The sequence below is a fragment of the Oncorhynchus mykiss genome, chromosome 32, assembly GCF_013265735.2.
Source record: "Oncorhynchus mykiss isolate Arlee chromosome 32, USDA_OmykA_1.1, whole genome shotgun sequence".
Classification (NCBI taxonomy): Eukaryota; Metazoa; Chordata; class Actinopteri; order Salmoniformes; family Salmonidae; genus Oncorhynchus; species Oncorhynchus mykiss.
Window position 1 is genome coordinate 29,562,977 of NC_050572.1, and position 23,055 is coordinate 29,586,031.

The following is a 23,055-nucleotide window of genomic DNA, read 5'->3' on the forward strand; positions in this document are numbered from 1 at the left end:
CCAGTATGAAGGAAGTTAAGAGGTAGTTTCGTGAGCCAATGCTAACTAGCATGGTAGCTATTCCCATACAGTGGGGCAAAAAAGTATTTAGTCAGCCACCAATTGTGCAAGTTCTCCCACTTAAAAAGATGAGAGGCCTGTAATTTTCATCATAGGTACCCTTCAACTATGACAGACAAAATGAGAAAAAAAAATCCAGGAAATCACGTTGTAGGATTTTTTGTGTATTTATTTGCAAATTATGGTGGAAAATAAGTATTTGGTCACCTTCAAACAAGCAAGATTTCTGGCTCTCACAGACCTGTAACTTCTTCTTTAAGAGGCTCCTCTGTCCACTCGTTACCTGTATTAATGGCACCTGTTTGAACTTGTTATCAGTATATAAGACATCTGTCCACAACCTCAAACAGTCACACTCCAAACTCCACTATGGCCAAGACCAAAGAGCTGCCAAAGGACACCAGAAACAAAATTGTAGACCTGCACCAGGCTGGGAAGACTGAATCTGCAATAGGTAAACAGCTTGGTTTGAAGAAATCAACTGTGGGAGCAATTATTAGGAAATGGAAGACATACAAGACCACTGATAATCTCCCTCGATCTGGGGCAAGATCTCACCCCGTGGGGTCAAAATAATCACAAGAACAGTGAGCAAAAATCCCAGAACCACATGGGGGGACCTAGTGACTGACCTGCAGAGAGCTGGGACCAAAGTAACAAAGCCTACCATCAGTAACACATTACGCCGCCAGGGACTCAAATCCTGCAGTGCCAGACGTGTCCCCCTACTTAAGCCAGTACATGTCCAGGCCCGTCTGAAGTTTGCTAGAGAGCATTTGGATGATCCAGAAGAAGATTGGGAGAATGACATATGGTCAGATTAAACCAAAATATAACTTTTTTGGTAAAAACTCAACTCGTCGTGTTTGGAGGACAAAGAATGCTGAGTTGCATCCAAAGAACACCATACCTACTGTGAAGCATGGGGGTGGAAACATCATGCTTTGGGGCTGTTTTTCTGCAAAGGGACCAGGACGACTGATCCGTGTAAAGGAAAGAATGAATGGGGCCATGTATCAGCAAGGGCATTGAAGATGAAACGTGGCTGGGTCTTTCAGCATGACAATGATCCCAAACACACCGCCCGGGCAACGAAGGAGTGGCTTCGTAAGAAGCATTTCATGGTCCTGGAGTGGCCTAGCCAGTCTCCAGATTTCAACCCCATAGAAAATCTTTGGAGGGAGTTGAAAGTCCGTGTTGCCCAGCAACAGCCCCAAAACATCACTGCTCTAGAAGAGATCTGCATGGAGGAATGGGCCAAAATACCAGCAACAGTGTGTGAAAACCTTGTGAAGACTTACAGAAAACATTTGACCTCTGTCATTGCCAACAAAGGGTATATAACAAAGTATTGAGATAAACTTTTGTTATTGACCAAATACTTATTTTCCACCATAATTTGCAAATAAATTCATAAAAAAATCCTACAATGTGATTTTCTGGATTTTTTTTCCTCATTTTGTCTGTCATAGTTGAAGTGTACATAGGATGACAATTACAGGCCTCTCTCATCTTTTTAAGTGGGAGAACTTGCACAATTGGTGGCTGACTAAATACGTTTTTTGCCACACTGTATATGTCCAGTCATTGCTCTAACGCAAGTTAGCAATTGCGATAACGCTAGTTGGCAACCTCCAAACTGAAAGCAGAGACATAGAAATGGTATCCATAAGCTCATCTGACTCTGGGGAAGTAGATAAAGGGCCTCATTGGCAAAATCCCAAACTATCCCTTTAAATGAACCATTCGGTCTTGTGAAGGCGGAGAGCTTGATTGATTTCTGAGCTTGCCTTCCCATCACTAGGCAGTTACAGTGCCTTCAGAAAGTATTCATACCCCTTGACAAAAGGACTTTCACTTTCTTGCTCTGAAGTTAATCCAGCGTTTATTTGGCTGTATGCTTGGGGTCATTGTCCTGTTGGAACGTAAAATCTTCGTCCCAGTCTAAGGTTGTTTGTACTCTAAAGCAGGTTATCATCAAGGATTTTCCTGTATTTTGCTCCATTCACTGTTTCCTCTATCCTTACCAGTCTCCCATTTACCTGCCACCGAAAAGCATCCCCATAGCATGATGCTGCCACCACCATGCTTTACGGTAGGGATGGTGTTAGACAGGGGATGAGCAGAACCTGTTTTTCCTCATAGCACTTTGCATTCAGGCCAAAGAGTTTTGTCTCACCAGAACACCATATTTTGCCATATGCTCTCAGTCTTACACGTTCCTTTGAGCAAATTCTGTGTGTGCTGTCATGTGCCATTTTCTCAGGAGTGGCTTCAGTCTGACCACTCTCCCATAAAGCCCAGATTGGTGAAGTGCTATGGAGACTGTTGTCCTTCTGGCAGGTTTTCCCATCTCAGCCAAGGAACTCTGAAGTTCTGTCAGAGTGGTCATTGGGTTCTTGGTCACCTCCCTGACCAAGGTCCTTCTTGCTCATTTGCTCAGTTTGGTCCGACAGCCAGCTCTACCCACAGTCTGGGTAGTTCCATATTTTTTCATTGATGGAGACTACTTTGCTCTTGGAATCTTTCAACACTCTAGAAATGCCAGTTCCACTGTGTTTTTTCATTGTTCCCCTCTAATCATTGACTGACTTGGGATAACAGGTGGGTGCAATTCATTATCAGGTAGAACAAAAAACCAGCAGGCTCTGAACCTCATTGGGTAAGAGTTGAATGCCCCTGGTATAGTTTCAACTGTGGGACCTTATATAGACAGGTGATTCTGAATAATGTCCAAACAATTGAATATGACATAACACATATGGAATCATGTAGTAACCGAAAAAATGTTAGAGTTCATTAGAGTTACCAGCCTCAGAAATCGGCAATTAACTGCACCTCAGATTGGAGCCTAAATAAATGCGTCACAGAGTTCAAGTAACCTACACATCAACACCAACTGTTCAGAGCAGACTGCGTGAATCAGGCCTTCATTGTCGAATTGCTGCAAAGACACCACTACTAAAGGACACCAATAAGAAGGAGAGACTTTCTTGGGGCAAGAAACACAAGCAATGGTCATTAGACCGGTGGAAATCTGTCCTTTGGTCTGATGAGTCCAAATGTGAGACTTTTGGTTCCAACCGCCGTGTCTTTGTGAGATGCAGAGTAGGTGAACGGATGATCTCAGCATGTGTTGTTCCCACTGTGAAGAATGGAAGTGGTGGTGTGATGGTGTGATATATTTTGAATTCAAGGCACACTTAACCAGCATGTCTACCACAGCATTCTGCAGCGATACACCATCCCACCTGGTTGCGCTTAGTGGGACTATCATCTGTTTTTCAACAGGACAATGACCCAAAACACACCTCCAGGGTGTGTAAGGGCTATTTGGCCAAGGTGGAGAGTGATGGAGTGCTGCATTAGATGACCTGGCCTCCACAAATCACCCGACCTCAACCCAATTGAGATTGTTTGGGATGAGTTGGACTGCAGAGTGAAGGAAGCAGCCAACAAGTGCTCAGCATATGTGGGAACTCCTTTAAGACTGTTGGAAAAGCATTCCAGGTGACTGCTTCATGAAGCTGACAGAGAATGCCAGTGTGAAAAGCTGTCAAGGCAAAGGGTGGCTACTTTGAAGAATCTCATATAGAAAATATATTTTTATTTGGTTACAACATGATTCCATGTGTTATTTCATAGTTTTGATGTCTTCACTATTATTCTACAATGTAGAAAATAGTCAAAACAAAAGAAAAAGCCCTGAATGAGTAGGTGTCTAAACTTTTGACTGGTACTGTATGTAAATTAGATATTTCTATATTTCATTTTCAATAAATATTTTCACTTGTCATTATGGGGTATTCTGTGTAGATAGGTGAAAAAATATAAATTTTGAAACCAGGCTGTAACAACAAAATGTGGAATAAGTCAAGGGGTATGAATACTTTCTGAAGGCACTCTCTCACTGTTTTGAAATGACACTTAGTATTTGACATGTATTCACATAATCCTCGGTCAACATTCCATACAAAAAAAATTATATTTTATTGATTTAAGGTTGAAACTTTAAACTCGCCGACTGGTTCAGAGTACACAAACTGCTGACTTTATTGGGCTGTCCGGGTTGGGAGCTAGAGATATTGTATTTATCTCCACACACGGACACACAGTCTATCTGTGTAACATCAAGCTAAAGTTACAGGTGGCTTGTTTGGTTTTTAAACACCTGATATCAGCTCTCTTAAAGGTGTATTGGAATATGCTTATATCATACAACATGATTCAAGAGAAGTTTCCACACAAAGTTGAGCCTTTTTCCATCAAATGGAAGCAAGCAGTGAATCACTAAAACCTACACTGACCCTAGCACAACATTATTTCAATGTTAAACCAATGTTGATGTTTTATGGATCAACACAACCATCATAAACTCAGTGATTTCTGTAGCGTTGACACTACATTAATTATTGTCCTCAACTACTACACTGAGTAATAGGACAAACGGAAAAGAAGAAGTAGCATGATGCAGAAACTGTACCACATTTGAATGATGTATAAAGTATCTCTAGGTTGACAGATGCATAGGTAGACAGATGCATACGGGCAGTAGTAGCCTGAGGGGGAGGAGTCATCGGAGTTCAACTGGATTAGAATAGGGGAGGAAGGGAGACAAAGCTCTATGCAAATCGGCCAGTATCTACAGGCAACCGCTAGGAATGAGACAGCCCTATTGTGTGGTGAATGAATTCTAGCTACAGCTATCTCCTTGCAAAGAGGATTCTGCAGTCTCATCTCTAAAGGGACTGGGTGTGACCAGACTCAAATACCACAGGGGGTTATGACTGTGCAAAAGGCATTGTGTATTGTCAGTGACTGGCCATTTACACTTTTGACAATAACTGCATGAATGTCATGTATTTCACAAAGAGTACATTAATGTAGTTGTAGCTTCCTAGAACTTAACAGCCACAGCTAACTTGAATTAAGTAACAATATGGGAATATTAAGACCACGTTTAGGTGACAAAGCCATTCATTACCAACAGTTGTACAGCGCTGGTATTTTGCTCACACACAGTACCCGGAACGGTGTATTTACAGTATGTGGCCTACCGCCAGGGCAGTGATGATACCAGTAAAGCAATATTATATTCATGCCAAAAATGAAAACACAAAGCAGACCGAACTCTTTGGTCCTTTAAAAACCTGCTGTATGTAAAATATTGTGTGCTATAGCTTGGAAAACAAATGTGACTCTGGATGACAACATGATGTTTGTTTCCAACATCAGAGCTGTTTTCCTAAAGAAGTTAAATTCGCTATGTGTTTTGTTTCCTTGCCGCGATACTAATGTGAATAGCAAAACTGATATCACTGATATCGCTAGAATAAAAAAAAATGATAGCGATAGATACAGTGAGTATTGGGACAATTATTTTTTTTTGATGATGTACCTGCTCGTCAAACATCTCATTACAAAATCATGGGCATTAATATAGAGTTGGTCCCCCCTTTGCTGCTATAACAGCCTCCACTCTTCTGGGAAGGTTTTCCACTAGATGTTGGAACATTGCAGCAGGTACTTTCTTCCATTCAACCACAAGAGTATTAGTGAGGTCGGGCACTGATGTTGGGCATTTAGGCCTGGCTTCGCAGTCAGCGTTCCAATTCATCCCAAAGGCATTCGATAAGGGTTGAAGTCAGGGCTCTGTGCAAGTCAGTCAAGTTCTTCCAAACCGATCGACAAACCATTTCTGTATGGACCTCACTTTATGCACAGGGGCATTGTCGTGCTGAAACAAAGTTTGAAGCACAGAATTGTCTAGAATGTAATTATATGCTGTAGCATTAAGATGCCCCTTCACTGGAACTAAGGGGCCTAGTCCAAACCATGAACAGCAGCCTCAGACCATTATTCCTTCTCCACCAAACTTTACAGTTGGACTGAATCATGGTGAAGCGCGATTCATCACTCCAGAGAATGCGTTTCCACTGCTCCAATGGAGGAGAGCTTTACACCACCCCAGCCAACGCTTGGCATTGCGCATGATGATCTTTGGCTTGTGTGCGGCTGCTCGGCCATGGAAACTCATTTCACGAAGCTCCTGACGAGCAGTTATTGTGCTGATGTTGCTTCCAGAGGCAGTTTGGAACTAGGTAGTGAGAATTGACTCTTACGCGCTACGTGATTCTGCACTCGGTAGTCCCATTCTGTGAGCTGGTGTGGCTTACCACTTCGCGGCTGAGCCATTGTTGCTCCTAGACGTTTCCACTTCACAATAACAGAATTTACAGTTGACCGGGGTAGCTATAGCAGGGCAGAAATTTAACAAACTGACTTGTTGGAAAGGTGGCATTCTATGACGGTGCCATGTTGAAAGCCACTGACCTCTTCAGTAAGGCAATTCTACAGCCAATGTTTGTCTATGGAGATTGCATGGCTGTGTGCACGATTGTATACACCTGTCAGCAACGGGTGTGGCTGAAATAGCAGAATCCACACATTTTAAGGGGTGTCCATGTACTTTTGAATATACCGTGCATTTGGAAAGTATTCAGACGCCTTAACTTTTTCCATATTTTGTTACGTTAGAGCCTTCTATTTTTTTCCCCCTCATGAATCAATTCAATTGATTGGACATGATTTGGAAAGGCAAACACCTGTCTACACCTGTATGTCAGATCAAAAACCAAGCCATGAGGTCGAAGGAATTGTCCATAGAGCTCCAAGACAGGATTGTGTCGAGGCACAGATGTGGGTACCAAAATAATGTCTGCAGTATTGAAGGTCCCCAAGAACACAGTTCCATCCTTAAATGGAAGAAGTTTGGAACCACCAAGACTCTTCCTAGAGCTGGCTGCCCGGCCAAACTGAGCAATCAGGGGAGAAAGACCTTGGTCATGGAGGTGACCAAGAACTTGATGATCCCTCTGACAGAACTACAGAGTTCCTATGTGGAGATGGGAGAACCTTCCAGAAGTACAATCATCTCTGCAGCACTCTACCAATCAAGCCAAGATGATTGAGTGGAGAGACGGAAGTCACTCCTCAGTAAAATGCACATGACAGCCCGCTTGGAGTTTGCCAAAAGGCACCTAAAGACTTTCAGACCATGAGAAACAAGATTCTCTGGTGTGATGAAACCAAGACTGAACTCTTTGGCCCGAATACCAAGCTTCACGTCTGGAGGAAACCTGGCACCATCCCTACGGTGAAGCATGGTGGCTGCAGCATCATGCTGTGGGGATGTTTTTCAGTGGCAGGGACTGGGAGACTAGTCAGGATCAAGGAAAGATGAACGGAGCAAAGTACAGAGAGATCCATGAAGAAAACCTGCTCCAGTGCTCTTAGGACCTCAGACTGGGGTGAAGGTTCACCTAACAACGACCATAAGCACACTGCCAAGACAACACAGGAGTGGCTTCGGGACAAGTCTCTGAATGTCCTTGAGTAGCCCAGCCAGAGCCCGGACTTGAACACGATAGAACATCTCTGGAGAGAACTCAAAATAGCTGTGCAGCAACGCTCCTCATCCAACCTGACAGAGCTTGAGAGGATTTGCAGAGAAGAATGGGAGAAACTTCCCAAATACAGGTGTGTCAAGCTTGTAGTGTCATACCCAAGACTCAAGGCTGTAATCACTGCCAAAAGTGCTTCAACAAAGCACTGAGTAAAGGGTCTGAATACTTATGTAAATGCAATATTTCCAGGTTAAAACAAAAATATATATAAACAAGAAAAAAATTCAAAAACTCTGTTTTTGCTATGTCAATATGGGGAAGTGTGTGTAAATTGATGAGGGGGAAAAATATTTAAATCCATTTTAGAATAAGGTTGTAACAAAATGTATAAAAGGTCAAGGGGTCTGAATACTTTCCGAATGCACTCTACATTATAGTATATTTATGCCTCCAACTTTCTCACTCATCATTATTCACGAATCATTTAAGATAATCCGTATTCATGGTAGCATCCATGTTAATGTAGAAACATATTCTATTCTTATTCACAATAAAGTGACTCCAGAATTACACCATGGATTATTTACCATTAATTTCTATTGGGCACAAAATAATCTGAAACATAACCAAAACAAACAGCAAATGCATTCTACAAATTTGTAGTCACAAGCTTGATGTACAGTGGGGAGAAGTATTTGATACACGGCCGATTTTGCAGGTTTTCCTACTTACAAAGCATGTAGAGGTCTATAATTTTTATCATAAGTACACTTCAACTGTGAGAGACGGAATCTAAAACAAAAATCCAGAAAACCACGTTGTATGATTTAAAGTAATTAATTTGCATTTTATTGCATGACATAAGTGTTTGATACATCAGAAAAGCAGAACTTAATATTTGGTACAGAAACCTTTGTTTGCAGGTCTGGAGACTGGCTAGGCCACTCCACTCCAGGACCTTGAGATGCTTCTTACAGAGCCACGACCCATCTTCAATGCTCTTACTGAGGGAAGGAGGTTGTTGGCCAAGATCTCGCGATACATGGCCCCATCCATCCTCCCCTCAATACGGTGCAGTCGTCCTGTCCCATTTGCAGAAAAGCATCCCCAAAGAATGATGTTTCCACCTCCATGCTTCACGGTTGGGATGGTGTTCTTGGGGTTGTCCTCATCCTTCTTCTTCCTCCAAACACGGCAAGTGGAGTTTAGACCAAAAAGCTCCATTGTCGTCTCATCAGAACACATGACCTTCTCCCATTCCTCCTCTGGATCATCCAGATGGTCATTGGCAAACTTCAGACGGGCCTGGACATGCGCTTCTTGAGCAGGGGGACCTTGCGTGTGCTGCAGGATTTTAATCCATGACGGCGTAGTGTGTTACTAATGGTTTTCTTTGAGACTGTGGTCCCAGCTCTCTTCAGGTCATTGACCAGGTCCTGCCATGTAGTGAGGGATCAGCCCAGAACCTTCATGATCATTGATGCCCCACGGGGTGAGAGCTTGCATGGACAGAGGGTGAATGACCGTCATCTTGAACTTCTTCCATTTTCTAATAATTGTGCCAACAGTTGTTGCCTTCTCACCAAGCTGCTTGCCTATTGTCCTGTAGCCCATCCCAGCATTGTGCAGGTCTACAATTTTATCCTTGATGTCCTTACACAGTTCTCTAGTCTTGGCCATTGTGGAGAGGTTGGAGTCTGATTGAGTGTGTGGACAGGTGTCTTTTATACAGGTAACGAGTTCAAACAGGTGCAGTTAATACAGGTAATGAGTGGAGACAAGGAGGGCTTCTTAAAGAAAAACTAACAGGTCTGTGAGAGCCGGAATTCTTACTGGTTGGTAGGTGATCAAATACTTATGTCATGCAATAAAATGCAAATGAATTACTTAAAAATCATACAATGTGATTTTCTGGATTTTTTATTTTAAGATTCCGTCTCTCACAGTTGAAGTGTACCTATGATAAAAATTACAGACCTCTAAATTCTTTGTAAGTAGGAAAACCTGCAAAATCGGCAATGTATGAAATACTTGTTCTCCCCACTGTAGTTATTGCGTGTTATGAATATGGGACCAAATACTAAACTTTTTTACTACTTTAATACACATAAGTGAACTTGTCCCAATACCTTTGGTCCCCTAAAATGGGAGACTATGCACAAAAAGTGCTGTAATTTCTAAACAGTTCACCCGATATGGATTAAAATAGCCACAAATTAAAGCTGACAGTCTGCACTTTAAAGTCATTGTATCCTTTCAAATCCAAAGTGCTGGAGTACAGAGCAGAAATAATAAAATATGTGTCACTGTCCCAATACTTTTTGATTTAATCAAAAACGGCCTTTTAAATGACTGTCAATTTGTACAAGACAGCAAAAATAGCTTTTGGCACTTTGATTCACAGGAAAATGTATAGTTAAACAGAAAATATAAATTTTCTGTGTGGTCCCACAATTTATTATGCTGTGATGTACCTGATTGGTCGTCTCAGTAATGGCCACCAGCAGTTTCTCCACGGCAGCCTGGAGGCGGGAGCTAATATTCATGAGGTACTCCTCGTTCTCCAGCTGAAGCTCCGGCAACAGGCTGTGACTGTCTGTCATCATCTGCTGGGACATCTCCAGGCCCTCGTCTGTCTCCGTCTCGCCCGACCACACGCTCACGTTGTCCACCCCAGGCTCGCTTCCCTGGCAACTCTCAGTCACCAACGCATCTGGGCATGAACAACCAAAATAGAGGGAAAGGTTAATTGTCAGGAGAAAACACTTAATTGGAAACAATAGTGTTAATTGTCACCAATATCAACCAGTCATTAATTTTATTATTTTTATTCAAAGAATACATTTTTGGCCAAAGCCTTTATCAACATATTATAATATAAGGGATAGTATCCCAGATGTTAATCAGACACAAGGCTTCCGAAGACTGGAGTTGCCCATCCCTTCCTTGATCTAGTAGACTGAGCACTGTCCTTATCACATTCAAACTGCTACATAAATGTACAAGTATAATCCATGAAAACAGAGGTTACAGACTCTATCCTAGCTGACTGGTAGTGCCACCCTAGACACGACCACACACAGAACTAAACAGCAAATAACAAACATGATGCTACTGAACAAAATCAGAATAAGAGAAAATATCTTAGAATCTTTAAAGGAGTCAGTACTATTGTGCACATTGATAATTATTTTGTTCACCCAAACATCAAGTTCACTTGACAGTCAAATTAACCCTGTCAACAGCTCTAATTCATTGATAAAATACCAGACCGTATGAAAAGTTGTAAAAAGGTAAGGGGTTGGTTAAATAGCTAGTTCTCTATTTTTGCATTAATGCATAGGTGTCTGTGTGTTTGTTTTATGTGTATATGTGCACACTACAGTATCTGTGTGTACACACATATGCATGTTTCGTGTGTGTCGAGAGGGCAGGCAGCTGTTTACTTGACTTTGCAGCTTAAAAGGAGGTTCTGGCATTTAATGCCTTGTTCTACTTACCCAGAGTCAGATGAACTTGTGGATACCATTTTTATGTGTCTGCGCACAGTATGAAGGAAGTTAGAGTTAACATCACAAGCCAATGCTAACTAGCGTTAGCGCAATGACTGGAAGTCTACAGGTACGGTAGCATTGCTACTGTACCTGTAGACTTCGTCATTTCACTTAAATGCCATAATCTGGCAGTATCCTCTTAAGCCCGTAGACACAGAAGGGAGAGAGACATATGGCTACGCTTGGCAGGGTGTTGTTTCTTAAACACACTTGTCACATTTGGCGACTCCACCTTTGGGCCACATACCAACATATGAGAGATGAGACTATACTGTAGACACTAAGGAGTATAATGGCATAACGATTATTGTCTGATAGTTAGGGAGTGGTTGGACCATAAAATTGCAGGTTCAAATCCAGGGTAGGGTATACTGGAGGTTGTGCCCTTGAACAAGTGCACCTGACCTCAATTGCTTCATTCAGCTATCTAGTCATGTGATTCTATGATGTATGAAATAAAGGTTATGAGCAAGTATTATCTGGAGGGAATTACACACTTAGTATACCAAACATTAGGAACACCTTCCTAATACTGAATTGCACCTCCCCCCTTTTGCCCTCAGAACAGCCTCAATTCATCGGGGCATGGACTCTACAAGATGTGGAAAGTGTTCCACAGGGATGCTCTCTCATGTCGACTCCAATGCTTCCCACAGTTGTGTCTAGTTGGCTGGATGTCCTTTGGGTGGTGGACCATTCTTGATATACAAGGGAAACAGTTGAGCGTGAAAAACCCAGCAGCGTTGCAGTTGCTGACACAAACCGTTGTGCCTGGAACCTATTACCATACCGTTTTTGTCTTGCCCATTCACTCTCTGAATGGCACACAAACACTCAAGGCTTAAAAATCCTTCTTTAACCTGTCTCCTGCACTTCATCTACACTGATTGAAGTGGATTTAACAAGTGACATCAATAAGGGATCACCTGGATTCATCTGATCAGTCTATTTAATGTAAAGAACTGTTCTTAATGTTTTGTACACCCAGTGTACATTCTGTTAATACCAAGTAGTCATATGGGGCAGTGACCAGGAAAAACTCTGAGCTCTACAATAAGAGTCTGCCATGTCACCTTCAGAGTTGGATTCATTCCTATGATTCATCAGTTACAGCATGTGATTCTGAAACGATGCCTACTAGTGACAGGTCTGTCAGTCTGGCTGGAATGCTTTTCCTCTGGCAGCTGTGGGAACTTGATTTTTAACAATGTTAGGCGCAGGGCAAACAAAATGCCATGAATTCTATAGTCCCTGGAGAATCAAGTGTATTTCTCTCTCAGTCTGCATAATGAAACAGATTGTTGTGCACTAAGCAGCCATTGGCTGTAATGATGAAAAGATACAAACGTGATCATTTTTCATGTTTTGGTCAGCCTGACGAAGGTTGTATGATGAAAATATTTGTACAATAAAGTGAAATTTGCATTTATATTACATGTATGAATTTCCCCTGTATCCTAGCAGCCTTGTTAGGATCAATTCCATTTAAATTCCATTCAATTCAGGAAGTATACTAATATTTAAATTCCAATTCTCTTCTACGATTTTCAATGAGGAACAGTTTGAATTGGAGTTTGGTTCACTTGTTGAGTTGACTGGAGTTTAAATGGAATTGACCCCAACCCTGTAATGCAGTTGACTTCCACACAAACTGCATATTGGCAAAATTGATGATACTGTACACACAAAGTGCACAAAACATTAGGAATGCCTTCCTAATATTGAGTTGCAACCCCTTTTGCCCTCAGAACAGCCTCAATTCGTTAGGGCTTGCACTCTACAAGGTGTCGAAAGTGTTCCACAGGGATGCTGGCTGGTGGAACATTCTTGATACACACTGGAAACTGTTGAGCATGAAAAACCCAGCAGCGTTGCAGTTGTTGACACTCAAACCGGTGTGCCTCCCATACCCCGTTCAAAGGCACTTAAATCTTATGTCTTGCCCATTCACCCTCTGAATGGCACACATACACAATCCATGTCTCAATTGTCTCAAGGCTTAAAAATCCTTCTTTAACCTGTCTCCTCCCCTTCATCTATACTGACTGAAGTGGATTTAACAAATGACATCAACAAATGACATCAATAAAGGATCATAGCTTTCACATGGATTCACCTGGTCAGTCTATGTCATGGAAAGAGCAGATGTTCCTAATGTTTTATACGCTCAGTGTACATCCACAATTAATTCAATGTGATGCGTAGCAACTCCTTTATATATTTTAACCTGACTTCCCTTACTCTGATGCCATAGAGAAAGGTAGAAGGTCAGTCAGGACCTCTTTAGATTTTCAAACCAGTATTGCCACTGGCAGGCCTTGTTAGCAGCCAATTAAAATTCATATAAAATGAAATCTGACATTTTCCATGGCAATAAGTATTCTCTCTCTCCCCATCTTTCCTTCCGGTCCTGTGTATTTTTCTATCACACAGCGAGCCCTCAATCCTTGCACCTCTTCTGGTTTTGTCTGAATCTAAAACCTAAATCATCTTGATGGAGAGAGAGAGAGCTCTTCCAAGACTTCGATCCCCAAGGTGGCCTGATTGGTGTCACACGTTTGTCACAGCCCTAGCTACTAATCATGGTCTTCAGTTAAGTGTAATCAGATGTGTTGGTTAGAAATGTAAATGAACTGTGACACCAGTAAGGCCCGGGGGAGCCATAATGCTCACTCCATTTTACTTATCAAAACATGCACAGGTGATAGGGGTTGATTTGGAATTGGCTGCTCAACTAACCTCCCGCAGCCTCTGTAGCAGGCCTGAAGGGCTCGCCAGCAGCTCTCTGCCAGGTGGGTCTCTGTGAGGAGGATGGGGGTACCAGCAGCTCCTCCACGTGGCGTCCAATGGTCTCCTCAGCGGCCGCTGTGGTCTTGAGCACATCACTCAGCACCTGGCGGAGGCTCTCGTTGGCCTTACGCAGCAGATTCCTGAGGAAAGAAGAGAAGAAAAGTTGGTGGGACAAAAGATTATGGTCTTTCATTCACTTGAAACAAATGTTTTGGATACAGGTGAGGTTGGCAAGATGCATATCGCACAAGTGCTTTGGTTGTGGTCCTTTGTCATAGTCACTACATAAATCTGTTTTTGAATGAACTTTTTTTTTGTGTTGTAACACATATCACATATTGTTCTTTAAGAGCTCCTGTTGAATTAACCCACTTATATAAAAATATTACATTGTCATATTCAGTATAGAACACAACTTATACGTAGACATTTTAGGATAGGTCGGGTCCAATAAAATGTGCAGAGGTAAAATCATGACGTGCACTGGAGTTAAATACATTTTCTACAATATAAATGAAATAGAAACTTGAAACATTTCTATCGTTCTATAGTCATACCTCTCAGTAGTGATGACCTGATGATCTGGACAGGAAGAGCCATCCCCTCCAACTTGTGACGAAACAATTCCACTAACTGCCATCTTCCTCCTGACCTCTTCATCTTCCTCTCCTTCTTCCTCATCTCCTCTCTTCTTCAGCAGACGGACCGGCAGGAGGGAGAAGAACGACAACAGCCCTGTCATCATCACCCGTTTACAGACAAGCACACACTTCCACACTGTGTTGACGATCCCTGGAAACATGAGATAGTGTCGGCTAGGCAAGCTAAAGGCATGACCATTATAAGGATGGTGGATTCAAATCAGATGAGTCCCAGTGCGCCCCAGTACAGACACACTCACAAACACATTAACTTCCATGGAAGCGAGGGAAACACTAGTATCTGTGCTGTTATGGCAACAAGTGCACCTGAGACAATGGGCTGATGCAGGAAGTAGAGTGGCTCCCTCTCTTGGTGAGGGAACAGAAATGCTGCTAATTCAGATATACAATCGAGAGATGTGGTCATTTAGGAATGGACGTGAACATTGTGTATACTGGTTGAGGCTGTTGAGGTTTCTGCCATAATCTTTTAACCTTTGAGCAATTTGACATTTAAATTAAATTAAAAACTGTTATAGAGTAGGTACTCTTCATGTCATAATAAGTTAGGCTATAATGCAAAGAGTCCCAACTGAACATCAGTAAATGCAGTCAATAGATTAAAAGGATTGAATGAATTGCGGGTATAACATATTAATAACTAAACACATCAAGGGGCCAAAAAGGTTGAGTGACCGCCATCATGGATGTTCCAGGGGCTGATTGTATAAACATAGCCTGAAGACATTTCAATTCACACTACTGAGTGAGTCTCCATTCATCAAACACTGCATAACATAATGGATTCCGAACGCAATTAATTTCCATTCACACCCCGAGGGGCAAGTCTCCATTCATCATCACTGAAAAACTGCATTATTATAATGTTTCTAAACAACTCTGATAGGCTGAGGCGGAAAGTAGTAGAGGTGCAACTGAACTGTAAAATAAATATGACCTTTTCTTTCTGTGAGCCTCTGCTTTTCATTTGTGATTTTGCCCTTTCCTTCTTTCCACTTTGTTTTCTCTCGTTCTCTCCATCGGAGGAATATCCCATCTGCAATCAATAAGCAAGTAGCTTTAATATATTCAATGATCAAAAAGATAACATTCACAACAACTTAGAATCGTTGTTCGCCGCTTCATATTGTCTTTGAATCAAAACGTTAGAACATTTGTGATGTAGTGGCTTAAACATTAGCTGGTAGCTTAGCTCACCCCTAGTATCAGTTTGTCAAGTAACTGGTGAACCTATTTATAAATGCAATCTCTTCAATGCAATGAAAAATGCTCACACACACTCACACAAAGGGAGAAAGTTGCCTGAATGCAATCAAACTCCAGCTATGAACAATCCAAAAAAAACACAATCAGGTAAATTGCAGTTAAATAACTTCTTTGCCAAGTTGTCCTCAACATTACAGGATTAATCTTGAGTGCGTGTGAGGAGGACTCTCGTCACATCATGAACATCGTACCCGGAATCCAATGTCATCATGCAGGTAATGACTAATCATGCAATAAATGTTTTGAGAAAAGCCTGCCGAAGCAAGGGGGTCTGTGTTTGTGTGTGTGTGTGTGTGTTGCACACCATAAGTGTGGTCAGGTCTTCCCACAATCACCTTTCAAAATACATTAATATTTAGTTCAGCATCAATATCTCAAGGATGTAAAACACAGGGCTTGAATGACAGCTCAAGTACTCAGGTATTCCCATCATACCATGATGGTGCTTCAATTCCCTCCCACACATCACTTATGATGACATGGAAAAATTATATCAGGGAAAGTAGGCAAGCACTGTTACATTGAGGCTTGCTAGACCCTTTAGCAATGCCAAAAATCTAAACGAAAAGTTACTATGGCATGGAAACACTTTGGACATGATGTAAAAGGCTATGGCTTAGGCAAAAAAATAACATTGATAAAAAGGGCTAGAAGGAGAAGGGGAACAACTAGAGTAAGGACAGTGTTGTCCTTCAAAGGGCCCCTGGAGGGTTTGTACAAAGCAAACCACACCATGTGAGGTATAATAATATCCCTCAGGTGATCAAGTGGTTTAACCCACTAAGTGCTTCTCAATATGAAGAGCAATGGGTTAGAAGAGACAATACCTGGCAGGTGGATGAAAATCATTTGTCAAACTCCTCAATTAACACTCAGTTTCTACTCAGGGTGGTTGCATTTGGTCTTTTAGATTGCATGTTTTGTAGAGCATGAGACCTATTCAAAGTACCAGTGACTCCCTCAATACGGAACTGGTCAGATGACGCGGATGCTACGCTACAGGACTGTTTTGCTAGCAGACTGGAATATGTTCCGGGATTCATCCAATGGCATTGAAAAATATACCACCTCAGTCATCGGCGACGTCCCCACAGTGACCATACGTACATATCTCAACCAGAAGCCATGGATTACAGGCTACATCCGCATCGAGCTCAAGGCTAGAGCTGCTGCTTTCAAGGAGCGAGACACTAATCCGGACGCTTATAAGAAATCCCGCTACGCCTATAGACGAACCATCAAACAGGCAAAGCGTGAATACAGTATTAAGATTGAATCCTACTACACTGACTCTGACGCTCGTCAGATGTGGCAGGGTTTGAAAACTATTATAGACTATAAAGGGAAACCCAGCCGAGAGCTGCCCAGATCAATGTCTTTTATACTCGCTTCGACGCAAGCAACACTAAAGAATGCATATGAGAGTACCAGCTGTTCCAGACGACTGTGTGATAACACGCTAGGTAGCCGATGTGAGCAAGACCTTTAAACAGGTCAACATTGACAAAGCCGCGGGGCCGCGGGACGGATTACCAGGACGTGTTCTCAAAGCACACGCGGGACAACTGACAAGTGTCTTCACTAACATTTTCAACCTCTCCCTGTATCGAGTCAATAATACCAACATGTTTCAAGCAGGCCACCATAGTCCCTGCGCCCAAGGAAGAGAAGGTAACCTGCCTAAATGATTACCGCCCCATAGCACTCATGTTGGTAGCCATGAAGTGCTTTGAAAGGCTGGTCATGGCTCACAACAGCATCATCCCGGATACCCTAGACCCAATCCAATTTGCATACCGCCCCAACAGATCCACAGATGACGCAATATCAAATCGCACAGCACATTGCCCTTTCCCACCTGGACAAAAGGAACACCTGTGAGAATGCTGTTCATTGACTACAGCTCAGCGTTCAACACAATAGCGCCCACAAAGGTCATCACAAAGATAAGGACCATGGGACTAAATACTTCCCTCTGCAACTGGATCCTGGACTTCCTGACGGGCCGTCCCCAGGTGGTATGGGTAGGCAACAACACGTCTGCCACGCTGATCAGCAACACTGGGGACCCTCAGGGATGTGTGCTTAGTCCCCTCCTGTACTCCCTGTTCACCCACGACTGCTTGAGAGAGGGACTCTAGACCGTAGGCGGAATGCGCCCTACCCAGTCCATAGCTAAACTGCTACAGGAAATCCTATGCCTTGATTACGCCCCCACTCTTAACCATGCGCACTGAAGCATATAATCCGCACTGAAGAATCGGGAGCCTCGCAGACCCATAGTAGTTAAATCCCACTACCTTTAGAAGGAGGATGTCTTCCATAAGGCAGCGCGAGCGGCTCCCATCACCCACGACGGCCAGAATATTAGCATTTACCCAGACTTCATGGCGACAGTCACGAAGAAGAGGTCAGCCTTAAACGAGGTGAGGGGGTTCCTACACCGCTGTCTAAACACCAAGTTCGGCATTCTTTACCAGCTGTACTGAAGAACACTACTCCCTCCCGCAAGCAGAAGACATTCCTAGACCCAACCAAGGACAAAGAATACATTGTCTCGCACCTACATCCACAGGAGGACAGACGACATAAACCTAAGGCTAGCCAGTCTCTTTCCATGCCTTAATAGGATACCAATTCTTTACACTACTACTGGTCAGCAAATATATCTAAATGTGTTTATTGGGTTTCTACATTTGAAAACAAGGATGGCCCAACTTGGGCTATCATGGAGTTACAGTCTCCGGTCTCACGCCTGTGCTCCCTAATGCCGATGAACCTTGGCACCCATGTTTTAAACCCCATTGTTAAGTACTCCCTTAAAATCTGGTCCCAATTCCAAAGTCACTTTAGCCTTAAACAAGCAAGCGGTGTCTCTCCATTAACATCTAATCATCTCTTCCCAACAGAGTGACACGGCATTCCAGTTCTGGCATTTTTTTGTGACCTATTTGTTGATAACACATTCATCTCATTCGATACTCTGAGGTTTGAACATAACGTTCCCAATACCCACTTTTTTTAGATACCTGCAAAAAGTGCAATATGTGCTATGTAAGAAAGCTAATGTTTCAGTTCCTTGCTCAGAACATATGAAAGCTGGTGGTTCCTTTTAACATGAGTCTTCAATATTCCCAGGTAAGAAGTTTAAGGTTGTAGTTATTATAGGAATTATAGGACTATTTCCCTCTATACCATTTGTATTTCATTAACCTTTGACTATTGGATGTTCTTATAGGCACTTTAATATTGCCAGTGTAACAGTATAGCTTCCGTCCCTCTCCTCGCTCGGCTCGAACCAGCAACACAACGACAACAGCCACCATCGAAGCAGCGTTACCCATGCAGAGCAAGGGGAACAACTACTAGAAGGCTCAGAGCGAGTGACGTTTGAAACTCTATTAGCGCGTGCTAACTAGCTAGCCATTTCACTTCGGTTACACCAGCCTCATCTCGGGAGTTGATAGGCTTGATGTCAAACTGCGCAATGCTTGACGCACAACGAAGAGCTGCTGGCAAAACGCAAAGAAAGTGTTGTTTGAATGAATGTTTACGCGCCTGCTTCTGCCTACCACCGCTCAGTCAGATACTTAGATACTAGTATGCGTGTATGCTCAGTCAGATTATATGCAACGCTAGATAATATCTAGTAATTTCATCAACCATGTGTAGTTAACTAGTGATTATGATTGATTGTTTTTTATAAGTTAAGTTTAATGCTAGCTAGCAACTTAGCTTGGCTTACTGCATTCGCGTAACAGGCAGGCTCCTTGTGGAGTGCAGAGAGAGAGGCAGGTCGTTATTGTATTGGACTAGTTAACTGTACGGTTGCAAGATTGGATTCCCCGAGCTGAGGTGAAAATCTGTCGTTCTGCCCCTGAACTGGCAGTTAACCCACCGTTCCTAGGCCGTCATTGAAAATAAGAATGTGTTCTCAACGGACTTGCCTAGTTAAATGAAGATTAAATAAAGGTGTAAAAAAAAAAAAAAAAAAAAGGCAAATCGGATTATGAAAACTTGAAATCGGCCCTAATTAATCGGCCATTCCGATGAATCGGTCAACCTCCAATCTACACATCACTCAAATGGCTTACTCAGTTTAAGGTTTTGCACAGTCTCCATTACTCAAATGACAGATTGGCAAAAATAGACCCAAATGTTGACCCCAAGTGTATGAGATGTCACTAGAGTCCAGCGACTGAGGGACACATGTTCTGGTCATGCACTGCTGCTACTCGCTGTTTATTATCTACCTACATGTACAAATTACCTCGATTAACCTGTAGCCCCGCACATTGTCGTTGTACTGGTACCACCTGTACATAGCCTCGTTATTTTATTGTGCTACTTTTTATTATTTGAGTTTAGTTTATTTGTTAAATATTTTGTTAACTTTTTCTTGAACTGCGTTGTTGGTTAAGGGCTTGTAAGTAAGCATTTCACGGTAAAGTCTACCGGATGTATTTGGCGCATGTGACAATTAAAGTTTAACTTGAAGTACTAAGCCAGTGCAACCTTAACCCTAATACCAACCTAGATGTCGTAACCCCAAATACTAAGCAAAGTCTGGTATCAACTGCCTCCATCCATCTGCTGTGGAAATCAAACTCACTCATGAAAGCGCTATCTGGAAAGCCCCATTGCTAACCTGCTCAGATCCAGGACCTCCGTGCCAAATCTGCGCTTCAATCCTACGGAGCTCCGCAGTCCTCTCTTCCAGCCTCTCTTTGTCCTCCACGAACTTCCTCTGCACCGCCTCCGGAGAGATCCCCTTGGCGAGTGAGCTCCTGGGGGTCTGCTGTTCCTCTTCCTCCTCAGATTGGGTCTGCATGGCCGAGGTTGTCTCGCGGGCGCTCTTGGAGATTCGGGCCAATTCTCTCTGCTGGGCAAACTCCACTGACATCTGAACTATGACCTAGGAGAGATGCGTATGAGGCATCATAGTGGAATGGTTTAAATTACATTTCGTTAAGTGAAAGAAAAAGGTTCAATAAAAAAGTAGATTTTCAACTAAATTTGAAAGGCAATTCAATCTAGATAGTACTTAAAGCACTGCTACCCACAAATAAATGCTAAAAGAGCATATTCATAACAAAAAACTTGGTGCAGCTTAAATGGTATGCTTGGTACATACGTACTTATGACTACTGTGTGTGTGTTATTTTTAGATGCTCACAGGATTCACTGTGCCCTAGGATACAGTTAGTGCTTTAAACATACAAAGGCTACTCATTAAATTAATGGCCAAATGTCTGCACTCTCCAAAATTCTCCAAGATTTGTTTTCATGCTTGTTAGTCGTTTAAGTCAGAAAATTGTATTGGGTTATATTCTTCAAAGTACTGTAGGACCTTGTTCAGAAAACTAAAATATTTGTCATCATGAAATCGACTTAAACTATGTAGAAAATCTGAATTGCATACCTATACATATTTAACCAGACACTGTATGATTGAGCTGTTGTTAGTACATGAAAGCAACATTTACGTTTGTCTGTAGCCTTCAATAACTATTTTTTGCGGGTTTTAATAATTGTCCCCGTTCAATATTGCCTGTTTGACAATCAACTTCTTACCTTAGCTATCTCTTCCTCCACCCTCTCCTGGTGTCTCCTCTCCTCCTCACTGGGCCCTTCGATAGAGCGGACACCCCCGTTGATGCCCTCTGGATCCTGCTTCACCTGTGACCACACCTCCTCCCTCCCCTTCTCTCTCTTTTCCTGCTCCCTCTCTTCTCTGAGTCTGGTGAGCTCGGCACAGTGTTGCTCCTTCAGCGCGGCCACCTCCTGGAGGTACTTGTGGTAGAGCGCTCCCCTCAACACCTGCAGCTGTGCCGTCAGGCTCATAGACTTTGACGGCCCGCGTAGCTCCGCACCCAGGCCCACCAACAACGCCTCCTCCTCCACCAGCTAGATGAGGGGGAGGAATGGACAGGGAAAAGGACAGGAAAAGGATGGACACAGACAAAAATCAATGCGCCGGAGAGAAACGTGTATGGAAAGAAAAATAGTAGAGAGAAACAGGGATTGAGCAAAAGCCAGATGAGAAAATAGAGGGAAAGATCCAGAGGCTTTTCAGAGTGTGCCCCCTCACTTTCCCCTTACGCCTGAGCCACCAGCTAGAGATGAATGCACCAATTCTACTTCCTATGCCTCCAAGGCTGATTGACACACACTGATAAATAGATGTCAGACATCCTATAGAGCAGAGTTTCAGTTCGGATAGAGCACCAGTATGTCCAGCTACAATAGTAAGTCTTTCCTTTTTCTCTCTTTCTGTCTTTCACTCAGTGACTCGTTATTGTGCTATAATGGCGCCTGGTGTTGGTTGCTCTCGTTGCTCCATCAATCTCCCTCCCCCTCTTTTTCTCGTCCTTTCCCTCCACCTACTTGTGTTCCCCATCTTTCCTTCCCTCACTGGACACCTCTCCATTTCTCACCCTTTCTTTCTGTATTTTCTTTCTCCCTCACTCTCAGCTGCTCTCTTCTCATGCTTTCTTCTCGGATGTGCGAGACAGCGTCTCACGCTGCTAGACTGGAGAGCAAGGGAGGTAGAGGGAGAGAACAAGCGGGTGGTGCAGTGATAGTGAGCGGGAGGCTTGACTGAAATGAACCGGGTCACTCACGCGGATAGAATCATGCAGCCGTAGACTGGCGTACCGTAGTACTATATTGTCAACGCTAGCATCCACGCTACGCTAACCATTTACATAACTGGCACCTCGACTCTGAAACTTCCCTTCAGATAAAAATCCATTTGAATGTGGCCTCTCACTGCAGCAACCACCCAGGGATCTGGGGCAGGTTTTAGCCAAAGGCTGCATTCTCCCCCATCCCCCTCCATCCATCTCTCCTTCTCATCCTTTGCTCGCAGTGACGGCTAATGGAGTGTCTTAATTCAAATCAGCATTTGGGCTCAGATCGAGGGGAGGTGGTGTGTGATGGGGAAGATTTGGATAGTGAGATGGAGTGTGCAAACCTTTAGTTCCTTTGCATCCTCTTCCTCTGTCCGCAAGCCAAGCTGGGCAGCACTGGACAGGCTGAAAGACAAGTCAGTTCAAAATGTAAGAAATTAGTCTTAAAAGCAAGCACAATTTAAAAAAAAAAAGACACCTTCACTTATGAAATGCAGCACCAATAGGTACCGATAACAACTTCACAATGTGGTCAAAGAAAGTTTGCTACAGCAGAATTCAATATAAAAGGCCAAAGACAGTGAAAGGTAAAGGGTAAACAAACCTCCGCTATAGTGAATAGCCTACTAGTGAATCTACTAGTATTATCTTTCAACATCTGCCTTTTTTAAAGGATGGAATTCAT

General features: G+C 42.9%; 1 protein-coding gene across 8 annotated transcripts in view; it reads right to left on the reverse strand.

The window, feature by feature from the left end:
- LOC110488241 (A-kinase anchor protein 9) overlaps nt 1-23,055 on the reverse strand; it is a 123,554-nt gene that overhangs the window by 42,115 nt on the left and 58,384 nt on the right. For 6 of the 8 annotated variants that reach the window (XM_021560391.2, XM_021560388.2, XM_021560394.2 and 3 more), the window contains 7 exons: nt 22,715-22,775; nt 21,313-21,645; nt 20,387-20,653; nt 15,410-15,508; nt 14,368-14,498; nt 13,760-13,950; nt 9,941-10,179 (listed from right to left, as the gene is read on the reverse strand). In XM_021560391.2, the coding sequence (XP_021416066.2) occupies nt 9,941-10,179; nt 13,760-13,950; nt 14,368-14,498; nt 15,410-15,508; nt 20,387-20,653; nt 21,313-21,645; nt 22,715-22,775 (1,321 nt within the window). Of the gene's footprint in view, nt 1-9,940; nt 10,180-13,759; nt 13,951-14,367; nt 14,502-15,409; nt 15,509-20,386; nt 20,654-21,312; nt 21,646-22,714; nt 22,776-23,055 lie in introns of all 8 variants that reach the window. The other 2 variants (XM_021560393.2, XM_021560392.2) reach the window with 2 other exon arrangements.